The 18,848-nt window shown below is 47.4% G+C and overlaps 2 protein-coding genes across 12 annotated transcripts in view; one reads left to right on the top strand and one right to left on the bottom strand.

Annotated features, from left to right (window-relative positions):
• The window catches only part of PIKFYVE (phosphoinositide kinase, FYVE-type zinc finger containing), a 70,594-nt gene extending 65,919 nt beyond the window's left edge, over nt 1–4,675 (bottom strand). For 4 of the 11 annotated variants that reach the window (XM_087734038.1, XM_087734043.1, XM_087734040.1 and 1 more), the window contains exons 1-2: nt 4,319–4,674; nt 684–865 (exon numbers count right to left, since the gene is read on the bottom strand). In XM_087734038.1, the coding sequence (XP_087590164.1) occupies nt 684–865; nt 4,319–4,662 (526 nt within the window). In that variant the 5' untranslated portion in view covers nt 4,663–4,674. Of the gene's footprint in view, nt 1–683; nt 866–972; nt 1,562–3,004; nt 3,079–3,609; nt 3,733–4,318 lie in introns of those variants that run through there. The other 7 variants (XM_087734039.1, XM_087734044.1, XR_015699153.1 and 4 more) reach the window with 6 other exon arrangements.
• IDH1 (isocitrate dehydrogenase (NADP(+)) 1) lies at nt 4,587–18,450 on the top strand. The gene is made up of 9 exons (XM_087734055.1): nt 4,587–4,725; nt 7,601–7,728; nt 9,398–9,689; nt 11,350–11,455; nt 14,065–14,242; nt 14,698–14,849; nt 15,859–15,999; nt 16,789–16,951; nt 17,467–18,450. The coding sequence occupies exons 2-9, from the start codon at nt 7,607–7,609 to the stop codon at nt 17,558–17,560; spliced, it is 1,248 nt and encodes a 415-aa protein (XP_087590181.1). The 5' UTR covers nt 4,587–4,725; nt 7,601–7,606; the 3' UTR covers nt 17,561–18,450.
• Nucleotides 18,451–18,848: the final 398 nt, after the last annotated feature.

Raw genomic sequence — 18,848 nt, 5'->3', positions numbered from 1 at the left:
TTGAAACAAAAACTCACATAGTTCTTTAAGAGCTTGCCTACTGATAATATAAGTGTTTCATGATACATATAGCACAAAGGCCAAAAATCAAGTAGTACTTTTTAATATACAAAACTTTCACAACACTTCAGACCTCTTGATGGGGAACACCTAAGCCATGCAAATTAAGGTGGACTTCCTGTAAATACACTGCTTTGTTGCAGCTCGGCTGCCACAACTGAAGGTACAAGATGCACAGGAAGGTGAGGAGTGGAAGAAGTCTGGATTAAGAGCTTGCATTGGAAGGAGGGACACACATTTTGCTCATATAGGCTGGCAGAGGGTTAGTCCTGCTTTTAGCCCCAAAAATTTCATACGGGCAAAGGAAATCCAGATGTGCAGCTAAGAAGCTATAAAACACTATCTGCTAACTGGCTTGTCTCTGACCTTCATGGGCAGCCACAGATTTCTAGCTGCAAGATGCTGGCTATCTTGTCCCACAGCAAAGCTCTACTAAAAAACTCACCCAAAAGCAGGATGCAACATCCCTCACAAAAGAACTGACTCACCATCCATTTGGCCAGTTGTCTGACATTCTGCTCTTATATTCAGAGGTGTTTTTACAAGTTTATGTGGCAGCAGAGGGCATCAATAAACCAAGCAGCATGCACAATCCACAGACACACATTCCCCCAAGCACTTACCTTTGCTGAAACGGAAGAGATTTACAAAAGAGCTGTAGGCTGATTTAAAAGGAGGCTCATCCTGGTCAGGAGTCAGGGGTTTGAAGTGAGTGAGATGAGATGGACTACTAGGAGAATGAGGTAGATCACTGGTAGAGTCCAGTGTCGGAGACCGTTTGTCATCTGCGGCCATTTCACGTGCCCTGGAAAGAGTTCAGCAACATGCATTATACACAGGGTGGTAAAACGGAACATCTTCAGTCAACTGAAGAGGAGGTGTCTCATTAGATGCTAGAGAGGGGACACTCACCCCACCGACCACAGACATCTGCTATTAGCCCAGGTCAAGAGTGCCAGAGTTAGAAGCCCATGTCCCCTGCCTAGTCATTGGCAAGAGATCAGCATCTCTGCAGAGAGCAATTCAGAGCTCCTAGTTAAACAGCCAGAGCAATCAAAGTAAGTAAACAGCCACTATACTGTCTGACTCCAGTTGCTGTTTTATGGGAACTTAAATGGAGACTCTGCATGCGTATCACGAAGAAGTTTTAACTTCAGCTCAAGAGAAGAGCTGTCAATACTATGACTTCTGCAGCCCTTGTAACAAGAAAACTGAAGACAGGCACGCCTGAGCAAGCGCAAGACATACTCATTGTTTGGCCAGGTTAACTTCAGAATGAAAAACAGAATGAACCGCAAACAAAAGCAGGACTGAAAAATTAAGTTTGGTGGCACGCTGCTTCCTTCCCCTCTGCTCTACAATACAGGGCCTTGTACAAGTTACCAGGGAAGCAACCCAAACTGTGGTTTATTTGTTCTCATATCCAACACTTCCAAACTTCCTTGTTTTCAAGAGTAGCTACATTAAGGAAAAACAAACAAACAAAGAAACCCCCACATTCTATATTAGGGGAAGTCATACTTGTTAAGCCTACTTGCTGTGTACCAAAGCCTTCATACGCCCAAGAGTCATACTTTCCCACAGCCCATATTCTTTAACCTCAATACACATGTGATTTCTTCCACTTCGCCTCACTAAGCCTGCACTTCTAGCCTGCTAAGCTAAGGCGCTTACTACCTTCATCTTTGTTTAAGCAAGACTTAATGAAACATTTGACAGAGCAGGAACATGGGGAGCTGATGGAACCTACGAGTGACGTCTGACTTTTACCTGTGCCAAGGATCAAAACCCTGTATGAGCCTACTTCCTGCTTAGCAGCTGATACATGCTCCTTCATGTAATACCAGTTTCCACAACTGCTCCCTAGAACCTACAGGCATATTTTGCTGACTAGAACATTTTCTTCCAAATTCTAAGAAGCCACACTAAAAATATACATAGGCCAGAGAAAAGCCACATGGTTGACAAGTGACACTGGAAGTGCTAACAAGCTGCGTGCAGCTCCTGTGGTGAGGCTTGACCACTCCTACAACGAATGCACAAAAGATGCTATCTGCAAGTCAATCATATGACTTCGCAGTGGACTTTTGCTTGTTGCTCTGCATAGTAAGCACCTTTAGCTCAGAGTTCCTCCTCATATTCACATATCCTTAAGAAAGCAGAGAGACATCGTTCAAAGTTTCAAGAGAAACTCTGGTCAGGCTCTTTATGCAAGGTTGAGTCTTAGTCTGGAATGCTTCCGCATCCCTCTCCCCTGTAAGTCATGGTATTTTTTGCTGTTGTGCATTTCAGCAATATTATTCAAACAACAGATGGTTTAAACATGCTTCAAGACCAGAGTTCATGGAAAATGCCTTCAAGAGCATATGTTCAGGTAAATTTGGAATTGTTTCTCCAATACTTAAGGCAACTGATAACTTGCTTTTTAAATGTTGAATGTACGACAGGGCTGTGCTCCCACACACACTACCACAATAAAAATACCGTTATGAAGTCAACCAGAAGTTATGTAGGAAAACTATGTTCATCTCTCAGCAACTGGTTATAGCCTGGCAAGACAAAAAAAACAAGGAAGTCTCTGAACCTGCATACATCATATATGTGATTCTGGAAAAATAAACTTTAGCTTCAAGGGAAAAAAACACATAGTAATTGCTTCTGTGACAGCAGCACTAGCCTAATTAAAACTGATTGGAAAGAAAAGCACTGCACTTGGCATTAGCTCCAGAAACACCTGGATTTTCTGTGCTGCACAACACATTAGCTATGGGGTGTATCACCCTTTCTTAAAGTGCTTTAGTTTTCCCACTGAAAGGGAAACACTTCCCCCCCTAAGAAACAGGGAAATAGTCACTTAGGTGTATATTATGGGAAATCAGAAAGCAAGGCCCACATATCAGTCCACAGATACTGAACCAGACTACATCTTCCTCAGAATCCTTACCAAACAGCCACGGGGGATCTATCTAAAGCCACTTCAGGCTGCAACGTCTTCAGCACTCACCAGCTCACCGCGGGTAAAACACGGAGCGCAAGTGTGACGCTGCGCACGCGGCCGGCGGTTACACCCAGCGCGCCGCGGCGACCGCCTGCGCCCCGCAAAACGGACCACGACCAGAGGGGTCCGGGCGCTCCTCCTTACTTGGATGTTGCTCCCAGGCACCTGGGTAACGCACCCCGGGTGTAAAAGCTGAACAGCCGTATTTGAACATAACCGCATGACACACACGGAGCCGGAGCCGCGCTGACTGCGTTGCTTTCCCCTCCGTGAAGGGAACACCCCCGCCGTCCCCCGCCACACACACGCACCCGCCTGGATGGCGGACCCGGAAGATCACCCGCGACGGGACGCGACGGAAGCAGAGGAAACCTGCTCGCAGGCAGGGACCGCGCAGCGACCCCCGGGCCCGCCTAGGAGCGCCGCCGTCAGCCGCTAAAAGGGACCGGGCCGGGCCCTACAGACAGGGCTGGCGCACCCCGGGGAGCCACTACCGCGGGCCCACGCGAAGCCCAGGCAGAATCACCCGGAACCGGACGGCCTGTCCTCACCTGCTCCCCGCGAGTGCGGGTGCCGGTGCCGGGGCGCAGACCCAAGGCGGCACCGCCTCTTTTCACGCCCCCCGCCCCGCTCCCGCGCCGGCCCGCTCCCCCGCCCCGCCCCTAGCAACCCGCCGCGCTGCCCCCAGCCCTGCCCAATCGCCGGCCGATGGCAGCGCTCCTCAGCGAGGCATCGCCAATCGAGGCTCCGCGCCCATCCACCCGCCGGCAGCGGACGCTGGGGCCTCCGCCCCGCCCCGCCCCCGCGCACCGCCCGCGGCCCGGCGCCGGCCCCGCGCCGAGGGGGCTCCGCCCGGGCGGGGCAGTTGCAGGCTGCCACAGCGGCAGCCGCCGCCAGCCTGGCAGCGGAGGGAGCCCGGGGAGGCGGGTGTGGCCCCTGCGGTTCCTCCCCGCTTCCCCCGCGGCCGGGGGCGCCCTCTCCTGCCCCTCAGGGCGGGGAGCCCCGCTACTCGGGGGCCGTAGTGCCGGCATGGCTGCCTCCGCGCCAGCCAGCGTGTCCGTGCCCACCCGTGCGTACGCGTTTCCCCCGGGCTGGGCTGCGGGGCGGTTCCGCCGGGACCCGGCGCTAGGGGCAAGCCGGCCGCCCGCGCTCTCCCTGGGGCCCGCTCCAGCAGCCCGGGCACACTCGAGCCCCCTCGGCGCCCGGGCCTTCGTGCCCGCCAGCGCCACCGGCTTCCATGTGGCGACGCAGGCCACTTACTGCGGCTGTCTCGGGGGAGCGCGGAAAAGGCCCGGCTCGGCGGGCAGGCCACCGCGCTGAGGGCTGCTCGGCCCGGCGGAACGGCCGCGGCGCGTTACGTGCTGCCGCGGCCTCCTTACAAGGAGGCATCGGCGCGCAAAACCCGGCGGGGCGGGCACCGCCACGGACCGGCCGGAGAGCCACGGCGCTAGCGGGCCCTGGGGCCCGCGGGCCACGGCCGAGCAGCCGCTCCCCGAGCCCGCCCCCGCTCCCGCCCCGCCCCGCCGCCGGGAGGAGGGGCCGGCGGGGGCCGGCAGGGGGCGCCGCGGCGGCGGGACCGGGCGGTGGCGGGGGCGCGGCCCCATAAAAGGCCCCGCGCACGGCCGGGCCCCGCATCGCCGTGAGAGCCGGACCAGCACCGCCTGCAGGTAACGGGGCTCGGCGCCCCGGGGCTCCGCGGCGGGGCGGGATGGGGCCGCACCGCACTGTGCCGCACCGCACGGCAGCGTGAGGAGCCGCGCCCTTTGTCCTTCCCCTCCTGGGCGCGGCGTCCCCTGCCCTGCAGAGGGGCCCCGAGAGGGTGGTTTTGTGTGTTAAGGACTTTTTTTTTTCTGGCGGTTGGGGGCGGGAGCTCCGCGGCAGGCTGCCCGCCCGGCACCCTCTCCCGCCGCAGGTATCGCTGAAGACGCCCTGGGTGCTGAGGGGGCGATTGCACCGCGGACTCGGTCTCCCCGGCCTGGGACCGGGCTTTCTCGCCTTGCAGTCCAGATCTACCTTAAGAGTCGGTAGCGTCACCTAATGCCGGTGGCGCTTAGGGCCCCTCGCCCAGCCCGGGGCCGCCCTCCTCGGCCGGGGGCAGCGCCCCCGCTGGCCGCCCTGCGGGCCGGGCCCGGCAGCGCCCTGCCCAGGTGGTGCCGGTGCCTGGGTTTCGGCCTCAGTTGTGGCACCGGCTGCAGCCCGCGGCCTGGTTCGCAAATTCTACCTGTGCCAGAAGAGCCGGCCTGCACGGCGTTGTCGGGGCAGGCTGCGTGCGTGGATGGCGGGCAGTGCAGCCGAAAAACAAGTGCAGGCAAGATCTCGGTTAGTGACAACGATCTGCACTGCTCTCCCTGGGAGCAATGCCTGATCCAAAGAGATCTTTTGTAAACCTGAATTAAGGATTTGTTGCAATAGTTAATTATTGACTGTAGGCCCTGAGTCCTTCCCAAGCACCAAGGAGTATTTGGAAATTCACAAAATTTCTTCGAAGCTGCCTTGGCTAAATGCCTGGGTTAGATGCATTTGAAGAAGGGTTGCTGTAGGAGAAAGACCTTGCTGACTTTTGGCAGTTCTGGAGAGTATAAAATCAAAGGGGAAGAGTAACAGAAAGAGTTGAACTCTAGGGAGTGCATGCTCTCTAGAGGAACCTCTTGGCGTGTTGACTCTGGCGCACAGAAGAGGAATGCTACTGCAGTACTGGCCCTGTACGTAGAGAACCTGGGGACATCAGTGTTTGAGGAGGGGAAGAGTGCTGGGGCCATGGTCAGATAAACATGTAGGGTGCTGTCAGAGTTGCTTAAGAAGCTACTGTTTCCACATATCAGTGGAGAGGTAGCTCAGTGGAGGTGCGTCTCACATACCTTTGTGTTCCCCTTGTGACCACAGCACCGTATAGGTCTGCAGCCAGCTTTGCAAAACCTATTGCTATGACTGACATAGTCTCATTTGTCTTATTTAAGTAGGGACCCAACCACAAAACAAGTGATGGTGGGTAGGTGTCTGTGTACATTTTGGCTTAAATGAATCAGACTGTTTCTCAGATTGTATAAGTGCCAAAAGCAAAACTGAAGTCTCCTGAGTAGTACTCCTGTGCCTAGACCACGGGAGTGTGATACAGTCCTTATTTAGATACTCACAATTGAAAATTGGGCCCAAAATACTTGCATGAATAAACTGAGTTTAGACAGAGTGTGGTCATGTGAAGTGAAAGTGTTCCATGAGGACTAGAGAGGTCTCATAAGCCAAGATGCTATCTTTCTTTGGGATAGGAGTGCTTTGGACTACTTAATTTTTCAAGTTTAGGTGCTCATAGTAAATAGAGTCTTTGTAGCTCACAACCTTATTTTTCTTTTTTTAATTATTTTTGCTCTTTAAAAAGTCTGGAAAAGCTTGATGGAGTAGCTAGAACATAGCTTAGAAAGCTGATTCTTTTCCCAGACTAAAAATGTTTAATGGACTGGATTTTGGAAATACAGCGCAAGTTAGTTTAATTAAAAAAAAAAAAAATATTGAACCAGAGAGCGGTCTCCACACGTGCTTGTAACCTGGGGCCCTTGAGTGGCAAACCTCACACCTCTGAATAACTCCATCTAGATGAACAGACTCTCTGTACAGTCATGGACCTCTGTGTCTGTGAGACTGCAAACTCAGGCATGAGGGCTTGGTATCTGACTGTAGTATTCTAACAGCTCCATACAAGAATGGGTCTGTCTTAGGAGGAGGAACTTGCCAAGTCATAGCTCTTGCATAATTGGAGCTAAGAACCGGGAAACTGTGGCTGTTAGAAAGCAGGGCACTGTGTTAGAAGAGTAGTTCAGTGGCTTGTGGGGTTGTTTTTTGTTAAGTAACGAAGTGCAAATAGAAGGGCAGAGTTCATGTTTATTTTTTGAGGCTTTGTAAACAAGTATCTTGGGAAACCTATGTTCCATACAGAAAACAAATCTGTCCAGTATTTATTTTAACAGCAGAAATAAAGCTTGCCGGGAGAAAGTACTCTTGATGTGGCCCTTGGATTTCTGTATCTGTTTCCGTCCTTCCTGGGGAAGGAAGCTAATAAAGAAGCTGACAATGTATTAATCTTAATAGTGCCAGCAGTATGAGCTGACATTAAAATAATGCCCATTAACCCCTGTTTTTCAGAAAAAGAGGGAGAAACAGGCAACTGGACTAGAACTCATGAAATCTAAAAATAAACAGTGCTCATCTATTTCTGTGGAGTTTGGGGAAGAGTGTGGTCATGCTTTCAAATTCCTTTGTATAACCATAATTAAAGCTTATGCCCTTAGAACACACAGCCTTAAATCTCAGATATTAACCTTTACTTTTATCCTTGGATAGATCTCCCTAGGAGCTGGGGCTTTAAGAAAAATACCAGTTAGCATGAAACTAGGGGTAAATTCTGGTTATTTTCAAGATTTTTAGGAGAGACCCTGTATGCTACATTAGTACCTCTCTCCTAGTTGTGTTGTATCCTGCAGTTTTACATGTATTGGTGATGTGTATTGGCAGTTTTTAACTTAGGTTGGGTTTTTATGTCTGTTGCAGCTCAAGATGTCTAAAAAAATCCATGGAGGCTCCGTTGTGGAGATGCAAGGAGATGAAATGACGCGGGTTATCTGGGAACTGATTAAAGAAAAGCTGATTTTTCCTTATGTAGATCTGGATTTGCACAGGTAATGGCTCTTTATGACACACAGCCACTTTGTACTGCAATTTACATGTGTCATTAGGCATTGATCATGTTTCACTTAGCACTGAGACCCTTATAGCTCCTCCTGCACTAGTGCAGAGAGGCTAACTAGCCCTTTTTATACTGGTAAAGTTCCCAGCAGACTCCCCTGGTTAACTTACCTAAGGGCCAACCTCACTAAGTACTCTGCAAAACATGGGCTCATGGTGAAGGTATTTTGTCAAATTCTGTTGGTAGCCCCTCTGGGGTTCCTCACAGCAGTAAGCAGTGAATGCTTAATTATGAGAGTTAGGGTTTTTTTTTTCTGTACTGTGCCTCTAAGAGGGCCTCTCACAGACACAGTCTGTGTTTTTATCTTCAATGTCTTGGCTTTCCAGCACATGGGCAGTTTGCATGGCTTCCTGCAGCCTAAACAATTAGAAACATGGGGTGTTTCAGCCACTCCCTGACTTGAAGCCTAGCATCTGTGGACTCTGAGCAGGTTTATGGCTTCTTTCCATCTCTGTTTGAAGATCTGCCCAGAGGGCAAAAGGGTGTTTGTAGGGCACAGACTCTGCCCTGATGTCTGTAAACTTGAGCTCTGTTGCTGGCAGTGTGAGCTAACTGTTGCAATTATTCCCTGAGCCTAGGCTGTGCTCTTACACTCGGTTCTGGAAAAAACAAATACTAGCAGCTGGCATGGCAAAAGGGACATGCTATCTACAGCATCGGTCAAGCAGAACAAATAATCTCTTCCCTTTCTAGCCACTGAGTTATAATTATTGGAGAAGTATCCAGCTGCATTGCTCCTAACCATGTGGATCAAGGCCTTCAATGGTATCTGCCATTATTAAACCCACTAGTCTGACCTCTTCCCCTGCTCCTAGAGTCATTTGTATGCCACCTACATCAGGCTTTTTGCTTGCTGGTGTTAAGAACCAAGCAAACAGGAACCCAGCAGCATAATACATGCACACAGTCTGGAGAACATCCCTTTTCAAAGAGGGGTGGGAGGAGGGAAAGCGGACCCCTGGCTGAGGCAGCACAATGGCTAGATTCATGTACAGCTGGCTATGCTTCAGGGCTGTCCCACGCTGGCCACCCGCTGTTCTCCAAAAGTTATTAAAACAGTGAGTGTGGGAAATGTGCTTCCTTTCTGACTGTTTGAGGGGAATATTGGCAGTTTTGCTGCGAGAGCAGGATTGTGGGTCCATTGTCAAAGCAGTTTTTGATTTGAAGCCTAGTGTAGCTTCATATGCTCAGTATAAGAAGGAAGCCAGAACCCTCAACACAAGAGGTTTTAAGTAAAGGCCAATATTCATCTGGGGATTGTGCTGCTCCATACCATTAGAATCCCAGACTGAAAGCTTCCATTGCCAGGAAGCTCAGAAGGGAAGGCAGAGGAGATACTGGCTATGTCCCATCCTGGCAGAGAGCCTCAGCCATAAACTGAAGCTGTCCTTTCTCCAACCTCCTACCAGCAGCAGAAATATCAGTGTATGAGCCTGTGTTTTCTTCCACTCCAGCAGCGTTTGCACTGGAAGAAGGATACCTTCAGTTATGGCAGAGTACTGGAACTACACTCACAGGCACATACAGGGTCTGGTTTCTTTCCTGTTGCACAGGAACAAATGTCCTGGGCATATCTGACTGTCTTTATGTGTTTGTTACAGCTATGACTTGGGCATTGAGCATCGTGATGCTACAAATGATAAAGTAACTGTGGAAGCTGCTGAAGCCATAAAGAAATACAACGTTGGCATAAAGTGTGCAACCATCACTCCTGATGAGAAAAGAGTGGAGGAGTTCAAGTTGAAGCAGATGTGGAAGTCTCCCAATGGGACAATTAGAAACATCCTAGGTGGCACTGTCTTCAGGGAGGCTATTATCTGCAAGAACATTCCCCGGCTGGTGTCTGGATGGGTGAAACCCATTGTCATTGGCCGTCACGCTTATGGGGATCAAGTGAGTCACTTCAGTGCTTACCCCTCTTTATCTGAACAGGCTTAGTTCTGACTGGTAGAGAGCTACGAAGACTTGGATATCCCTGTGCTGCTGCTTTATCCCTTGCACTCCATCTGGGAGTGGGTACTTGCTAGCACTTTGTATAGCACCTGACAAAGTGTGGGAGAGCCTGGTTCATGCCTCTCTTCCTTAGACAGTGCAGCTGTATAAACAGCATTCAGGGGTCTGTGCTTGGATTAAATAGGTCTGTACCTAAACACAGGGTATAACTCCTCTAAGTTATTTTTCTTCACCTCTGCAGAACCCTTCTCCCTGCATAGCAATGTCTTTAGAAAATATCCTTTACACTGCCCATCTTCTTGTTTCTCAGAAGGACTTTCTGGCGGCAAATGTTGCTCACAGCAAAAGTGGATCTGAGTGACTGATTTTTAGAAGTGGGCAAAGTTGCCTTCTGTGCATGGGTGTGTTTTTGTTTTCTTTTTTAACTGTGATCTGCTTCTTAAACTTACACAGCACTCCTGCAGAGTTGGTATTCATACTGGGCACATCAGGCTGTGGTACCAAAGTAGGGAAACATCCCTTATCAGAGCTCTCCTGGCAGAGGTAGTGCAAGGCCATGGAAAGCCTTGGCATGGCACTCACTGTAGTGACCTTTGGGCAGCTCAGAGGACAAGAACCAACCATACTGTTCTCCATGGGTAATGATACTCTGTAAAGCAGCCAAACATGACAAAAGAAAAGTCTTCTAGAGGAGCCAAGTGCTTAAATAGATGGGTAAACCCACAAACTGGGGGCAAGTCGTAAGATTAGCTGGGGTGGGAAGGTAAAATAATAAATTTCCAAGAAGATAATTGCAGAGCCCTGGCACTAGAAAAGAATGGGGTTCAACATCCTTAACAGTACTGAATAATTGAGAAGGGCAAAATAATAATAGGAAATGTAGGATTAAGGTGGAGGATTGAAACCTTGCCAAAGTATGAGATTAAAGTGAAAGGAATAATATAAGAACATATAAAGGGCATATGAGCAAGACACTTCCATAACTTCAGAACAGCTCAGGGAACTGATTTGCTCAATAAGAGGAGAAACTACATGAAAAAGGGTGACAAATTTCAAGGCAATCTAACCTTAAATAGTACTGTTCAGGACAGTTGGGAAGATGAGACACCATTTAAAAACTTGAAGTACGTTGGCTGTTCTTTTGAGTCTGTGTAGCTCAAAGGAGCAAAACATACCCATTTACAGAATTCAAAGAACTCCTACTACAGATTGGCCTTTCAAGTGTCATATGATGGATACAAATAATGGCTTTTGTTAAGGTGCTGTATGATTCTCCCTTATTCATAAGATCAGTAGTTGTGATACAAATGGCTTTTTTTTGAGGCAGGGAGAGGAGCCTTTCTACTCACAGACCACACAACACTGGATACTTTGCACTTTAAAACTTCAGTGCATCTGCAAAAATACATACTACTTGTCTTTCTAATCTCTAGTAAAATAATCTGATGACCACATGGCTGAGTACACAGAGCCTGTTCAGTGGGGTTTTTGGTACAACCATTTATGCTTTTCTGCACCCTGCCCTCCCAAATACAGGTTGTCTTTTATGGTTCTGTCCTCCTGATAGATAAAATCATCATGGCAAATTTTTTTTTAACAGTACAGAGCAACTGATTTTGTGGTACCTGGGCCTGGAAAAGTAGAGATGACCTACACTCCTGAAGATGGAGGCAAACCAGTCACGTACCTGGTCCACAACTTTGAAAGTAGGTATTACCTCTAAGTTGTGATTAAAACTGATATTTTTGGTTTAATTCAACCTTGAGGTATCAGTCAGATCTGTTTGATGGTAAAATATGACTTTGAGGTAGAGTCAGGGAGAAGGTCTGGGCCTTCTTCATTTATCTGGGAAGTACTGAAAGTTACTTGAAATCTTCCTGGGATCAAAGAGGCATATCAAACACACAATCATACTAGACTGGCCACCTGTCATGCTCCTTGTATGATGACTCTGGTAGTGGCATCTATGTGTTTTGCTCTGATCAGAGGGAAACCTCCTATCTAAACAGGGCTTGACCTAAGGGGAGATATATTTGAGAACAATTTGGGTATCATTCTTTCTGGTTTTAGTTTGTCTTACTGGGCTCTGTATACCTTTGCAGTTTGTACCCTTCTTTATTAAGCAGTCTTTTTTCCAATAGAAATGATAACTGACGCTTACTCTGCAAGGTGGAAAGGAGATTTGACAAGGATGCTCCTGACTGTGTAGGCTCTAACTCTTTTAATAGATGCAGTCCCAAAAGTATTGGTGTCCCTCCTAGCAATATTGCTGTGCTGGTTGTAGATGTTGCTAGGCTCAGGAGGAGGAGTCCTGACTTTGCTAGGGTTTGTTGCCTAAAAACAATTACACACACACGTTGCTAGAACCCAGTCTGTTTCTCTAGGGGCAGGATTCAGGAAAACATCACACAAGCCATCTCTTGCCTATCGGTGATCAAAGGGTTCAGAATTTGAAGCTGTATGGTGACCTATGTATGTGAGTGTGCAGTGTTTTGTTTCTGGCTACAAAGACCTAACACATCCCTGTAAACCACAGAATCCTGGTTTGTATGCAGTTGGCTTGGCAAACAGGTACCAGGACTGCCATATGACCCTCTTCTGTAATACTTGATTTCTCTGGCATTCTTGCTTGCAGGAGCCTAAATCTCTGCTATCTCTTGGTGCACAGCCTTTCATCCAGAGTTCACCTGCTTCACTGCCAGTCCTAATCTGTTTTCATTTGATAGGTGACTGGTGAGCCTGTGTTGGAGACATCTGGCAGTTCCAGCTGCCAGTCTGATTCACCGCTCTGCGTTGCATCAGCGAGCAGAAAGCAAGAAAGTGCAAAGATGGCAGATTACTGCTGTTGCTCTGGGGGAACTCCCCTCCCCACAGATAACTGTTGTACCAGCATATCTCCACAACGCATAAGGGAAGCTTGTCCTGTTGCTATACTAACGTGTTCAACCTTGACACCGAATCAAGAAACTTTAGTAGGCAGTAGGATTGTATGATTGCAACAAGGGGTTTTTTACCTATATGCAAATAAGTATTTGAATAAAACTTAATAGCTGTCACCCAGCAACTATGAAATCATGGCTCCAGAGAACATAGTGTATGTAGCTGATCAGACCCTGTTCTGTCCTTGACTCACTAAGGGAGGCAGGGGGACAACGTGTATTTTCGTTGGTAACAACAGGAATTTCATTCCCTGCCAATATCAACCTCAAATGACCTTGCTATCTTGGTGAGCAGATAAACCTTCTCTGGCTTCCCCTCTTCATTCTGCATGTACGTCCATATAGTAACAGCCACCTGGAGGTAGGGACACAGGGACATTAGGAAAGGGTATTTTCAGAAATAAAATCTGGGGTGTTTCCAGAGCAAAGATCCCTGATGAAGGTACTGTACACCAAACTAGAGAGGTGGTGGTAGCAAGGTGCTTAAAATTAAGTACATGGTATCTACTTTTCCCTAGAAATACAAAGAGCTGTGCTCTGAAGGCGACAAAGCTTTTTCATGAAGCCCTAGACCCTACTTTCACCCACAGTCAGCCTCTCCCATGATCTGAATGCTGCTTCCCCCCAGGTGACCTGGGCTGTAAGTTTAAGGCACTTCTATTCAGGCTGTTAAAACATCTGCATTGCACAATCTAAGTCATGTCAGTGTTGATAGTTCCTCAGAGCCTTCTCAGGACTTTCCCTTGCACCCAGATGACTGGCATGTTCTTCTCACAACTTGCTGGAATTGAGCCTGAGCACCTGAAACAAAGCTGCAGGGTAGGCCAAACACATGCACTGAAAAGATGTGGGAATGCATGTGGCGACTGTTTACCTGAGCTAGGCAAAGCAGCCTCTGACTGCTGGAGGTAGTTCTGCAGTGTGGTCAAAGCCTGAAAGTACAAGGCACTTAAGATGGGACCAAACCCATTTCTAGCTTTGACTGAGGCCCCTGCTCCAAACTGCTGCCTGCTGCTTTCACAGAAAAATACTCTGTATTATTTATCTAGCTAGTAGGAGTTCAAGCATGCTCATTCCTGTCACAGTTTTGCTGCTTGGGTTGGATTAGGAAGAAACATCTTAGGGGTATTAGATCACAGTATTAAGATGTACCTAGCTGTAAAAAAACCCCACCTTCCTATCCGTGCGTCACAGGACTGCTGGAGCTTTGAGCTGATAGTGCAAAGTGAATCCTCTCCAGCCTTAAATTAAGAACTATATCAAGACACCTGGGGATAACACCGGCCTGCCTGCCAGAGTATGCTGTGGGGAGATTGGCAAATCTTTAACCAAAACTAAATGTAGTTGATTCTTATCTGTTCTTCCTCTACTATCAGGCTGTGGTGGTGTAGCCATGGGAATGTACAATCTTGACCAGTCTATCAAGGATTTTGCCCACAGTTCCTTCCAAATGGCTCTGTCTAAGGGCTGGCCCCTCTACATGAGCACCAAGAACACCATCCTGAAGAGATATGATGGCCGCTTTAAAGACATCTTCCAAGAGATCTATGACAGGTAACTAGGATAGTTGTATACTTCCTACTGCAGTGCATAAGTCTGCAGCAGGAACATCCTCTCCAGCCTTGTGAACTACTACAGTTAATTCAGCATTTTCAGATGCTCAGCACAGCACTTTTAGGGGGCTATGCGCCTTCCCTGTTGCAGTCTCCCTTGTCCTGCAGGACACAGTACTCGATGTCTAAAGCTCTGCTAAATGTGGCTATGGTGTTCACCTTTCCTAACAGAGTCACAGATTCTCTATGAGCTCCTCTGTGATTCTGAAGCAGACTTGCAGTGGACTAGCAAAGCAAGTGAGGAAAAAAAAAGTAAAGGGGATGCAAATTTCTTTTAAGTTGGTTTTTTTTTTTTACTCTTATCTCTATGCATCTCACTATGCATAATTACTTGTACAAATTGTGCAATCGCTGTTTTTATCTATATGTCAAGGTGTTCTGTTTTTTGTTTTCCAGAGAATACAAGTCCCAGTTTGAAGCCAAAAAGATCTGGTATGAGCATAGGCTCATTGATGACATGGTTGCTCAGGCCCTGAAATCTGAAGGCGGCTTTGTCTGGGCCTGCAAGAACTACGATGGGGATGTGCAGTCTGACTCTGTTGCGCAAGGTATGAGATATTTCCTATGCTACACTGAAGTAGGCTCAGTAGCAGTCTCCCGTGACCTTGTGTCATATCTTACATAATGGCCCAGGAGGTGGTGTTGGGTCTCAGAACTTACATTTCAAACCTGTGGCCAGTCATGGAGATATCAGGCAGGCAAAGAATTTCTGATTTCACTTTCACAAGAAAATCCATTGAATGCAGACTGTGTAGTTGCACTTCTTTACCAGATGGCAGTTCCTACCAACATAACAACTGATAGGTTTGTGCTCTACAGACAAGTAAGAAAACCTTCAGGACCTAAAGTGACCTGTCAGGTATAAAGACAGAGATTGATATGTTTAACTTTACAGATTTGTAGTGCTTGATCAAAATCCTATATAACCAAGCTGCCTGGTGCCAAAACAAATATGGATGCAGAAATGCACAGGGCAAGATGTGTGGCTTTATGTAATATGCTCTTTCTAAAGTAATGCCAGTAAACTGCCTCCCACAGAACAAGGATGTGTGTTGGACTACTGAACAAAGAAGCTTTCAAAGACACAGATCCCTGAAACCTACATGGTTAGAAGTGATGCAAATGTCCAGTTTTGCCAGCTCATGGTTCCTTTCACTAGAGCAGATGCTCTTGATATGAAGTCGGTTTGTTTCCTATCACCCTGTGGGGAAGATAGTGATTGGCAGCCCAACACTGCTTATTTAGGATTCTTTGTTCTCATACTGCACCTTTTCAGAAAAAATCTGTCCGGCAAGTTAGGTGAGAATACTAATTTTTGTGAAATGGTGCAGAATGTCTGCATATCTATATCTCATGGTTCAGCAGCACTTCCTGTTCAGATGAGCTGTTATTTTGACATGTCAGGACTAGCCAGTTAGTTGCAGCAGCACTCCTGTTCAGGAATACTCACATGAAGGCTGGGAGGATGTAGGGGGATTGTAGGAGGGGGGGATTAAGGGGAACTTAAGGGGGCTGTCCAAAGTAGACACTGAACTTTTAAAACTGTGTATTCTGTAGGCTATGGCTCTCTGGGGATGATGACCAGTGTGCTGATCTGCCCTGACGGCAAGACTGTTGAAGCAGAAGCTGCTCACGGCACAGTTACTCGGCACTACCGCATGCACCAGAAAGGCCAAGAAACCTCCACTAACCCCATTGGTGAGCCGCTTTTCACTGCCCTTCAGTGATCTCTACATATGAAAGAACAGGTTTGGAGTAAGAACAACTGCATCCTTTCTGCAGAGAGTTGCACCACTGAGTGGTGAAACTGGTAGTTCGTAATGCATTTTTCTTCCATGGAGACAGCTGCAGCCTGGAGCAAAAACAGGCTGGAATGGAGTGAGTGTGAACAATAAGCTAGACCTAACCTAGCCTTTGAGACATGCTCTGGCTCTTCAGCAAACAACGGGTTTATAGCCACAATGGCCTTAAGGTTTAGGTTGCCTGTTTTTTATTTTACTCTCCTTCCTGATGTTCCAAAAGACCTAGCCACCCTCCAAACCATGTACATACTTAAAGTGTAAGTGCACCTAGAATGGGATGTGAGGGAAAGAATCCTCTACTATTGCACAGGGACCAGAGTGTAATTTAATACCAGGAAGAAGACTGTACCCTTCTATCGTAAGTACGACTTTCTGTGTAACCACAGAGTCCTACCACTGGTCATTCTTTCTGACTTGGACAGGAACAACATAAGATAAAATGGCACGCACAAAGAGATTGCTGGAGGCAGTGAGTTGTTTCTGGGGTTTGCTTTTCTTTAGAGCTGCACAGAATGCAAAAGATGCTTAGATGAAGACAAGTGTTCTCTTTTCCATACCAGATTTTCTATCTTTTTTCTGTTTTCAGTTTTATTAATATTAAAAAATAATTACTGTTCCACATGACAGTTTAGAACAATGTCCAGGGAGTTCTAGAAGGATAGAGTAATCTAGTGTTCTCTCTCAGCTTCCATCTTTGCATGGACAAGAGGACTAGCTCACAGAGCTAAGCTGGACAACAACACTAGCCTCAAGAACTTTGCAGTTGCCCTGGAAGAAGTCTGCATTGAGACCATCGAATCTGGCTTCATGACAAAGGACCTTGCTGCCTGTATCAAAGGCCTACCTAAGTAAGTGTATGAAGTAATCGACTGTGCTTGGAGGAGGCTGTTTTACTTGGCGTTTCTGAACAGCGTTTGCTGGAAAGTTATTTTGGTATGGTGAAGAATTGCTGGAGTCTGGTCACAGAACAGGGCTCATCTGTACCCAGTGCTGTACAAACAGAACATGAGACACTCCCAGCCCCATGTAGCTTAGTCTAGGTTGCTCTGTCCCTGCTATCGTACCAAATGCATGGGGAAAAAAATAAAGAAGAAACTGCAAAGATTTCTCTTATGACAGGCTGGCTACATTGGCCAGATCCTGCCCTGTCCATTTATTAAGATGGAGACCTACTTCACTGCAAAATACCACCTGGCTACCTCTTCTCTGGAGCCTTTTGGCAAAAACCATCAGCCTGATGAGTAGGAGATAACTCTTTTGGTTTTAGAGGCAAGACTTAGAGTTCTTTGAACAGTCTTCCCCTGCTTTGAACATTTGAGTGACTTTACAACTAATGTCTGTCTTGTCTTGTTTCCCCCCCCAGCGTCACACGCTCTGACTACCTGAACACCTTTGAGTTCATGGACAAGCTTGCTGAAAACTTGAAGGGGAAGCTGGCCTCTCTGCCCAAACTTTAAGGCACAGGTTCTACTCAAGTTCCAGTAACAAAGCATCTCCCACTTACACCTGAGTGTAAGTGGCATTGTATCACACTCTGTTGTGTAACATTTCAAATACTAGACAAAAATGAACATGTACACTTTTTAAAATGTTTAAAAGACCATGTTTTCTTAAACCCCTTGAGCTGCTGGGCTAGGCCTTACTTCTGCTAAGCAGCTGAATGTGATAGTATTCAAGCTCAATATGGGTCTGGATTCCTAATGTCATTCACAGCAGACCTGAGGTTTCTCTCCATGACTTTATGATTTGTGTTTCTCTTCTCTCTTCCTCTCAGACTGAAAGCCAGTCTGTGTCACAGCTCTGGTCAAACCAGTGGTGACTTACTGTCCAACAGACCTTAGAAATCAGAACCGTCCTCATCTCTCCAGTACTGTCCACTGAGCGTAAGTGAGCTCACAGAGCTATGCCAGCTCTACTGCAGCCCCTCTCTTTCTTACTTAATTTCTCTGTTAGTGCCAACCAGAGCATAGTATCCTGATACTAAGGGATTTGGTCCTGTTGCTACAGTCAGGACTGTAGCATTTGTGAAGAAGCACTTAGTAAACGCTGGAAACAAGCCCTATAGGCTAAGAGCCTAATAAAGCCATGCTGCAGTGTCTAAATGCAGGCCATGCATTTAGTTATACTCCTTCTGACTGGATGTGAAGCATAGGAACTGTTAACCTCTTTCCCCACCCCACAATTCATAAAGGTGCAAAACTTTTCTCCAGTTGTCTGGGCTAGTACTGACCCTTCCTGTTGTGGTACAGCAAGTCACATTATGACTATGAAAAACTATTCCATCCACGGTTTTGTGAATTTTAAAGAATATTTTAGTTCAGACTAAAATAAAAGTCAACTAACATTCTTTGTGTCTCTCCTTCCTTTGTGTATTAGCAGATACAGGGAAATTCTGCCTCAGAGAGAGACTCCAGTACCTTTCAGCACAGTCCAGTACATGCTGGGCAGACTGCTGGAATATGATATAAACACAAAATGATCTCTCCCTTCTTAGAGTAGAGTTTTAATGTGTTCTGGCCATGGCAAGGTGGGAGCCGTAGTGTAGTGGCAAGCATCAGGTAGCGCACAAGAATTTAAAGGTACCACTTCCACACAGTAGTCTGCTATTCTGTTACTAACACAAGCCCGTAAGAAGTGCAGCTGGAAAAAGTCCCATTGCTGACCCACTGAAGCAACAGAAACAATCAGGAACATCTGGAGATCTGTGTTCCTGCCTGGCTTCTGACATCAATAGTTCAAATTACT

Source organism: Nipponia nippon, unplaced genomic scaffold (assembly GCF_047370975.1).
Source record: "Nipponia nippon isolate SJK-2023a ecotype South Korea unplaced genomic scaffold, ASM4737097v1 scaffold_5, whole genome shotgun sequence".
Lineage (NCBI taxonomy): Eukaryota > Metazoa > Chordata > Aves > Pelecaniformes > Threskiornithidae > Nipponia > Nipponia nippon.
The sequence above is the reverse complement of the archived record's forward strand: the minus strand, read 5'-3'. Positions and strand labels throughout refer to the sequence as shown.

Coding starts and splice junctions, on each gene's coding strand:
- IDH1 (XM_087734055.1), top strand. CDS start 7,607: ATGTCTAAAAAAATCCATGGAGGCTCCGTTGTGGAGATGCAAGGAGAT. Junction 7,729..9,397: donor GTAGATCTGGATTTGCACAG/GTAATGGCTCTT, acceptor TGTTTGTTACAG/CTATGACTTGGGCATTGAGC. Junction 11,456..14,064: donor CCTGGTCCACAACTTTGAAA/GTAGGTATTACC, acceptor CTCTACTATCAG/GCTGTGGTGGTGTAGCCATG.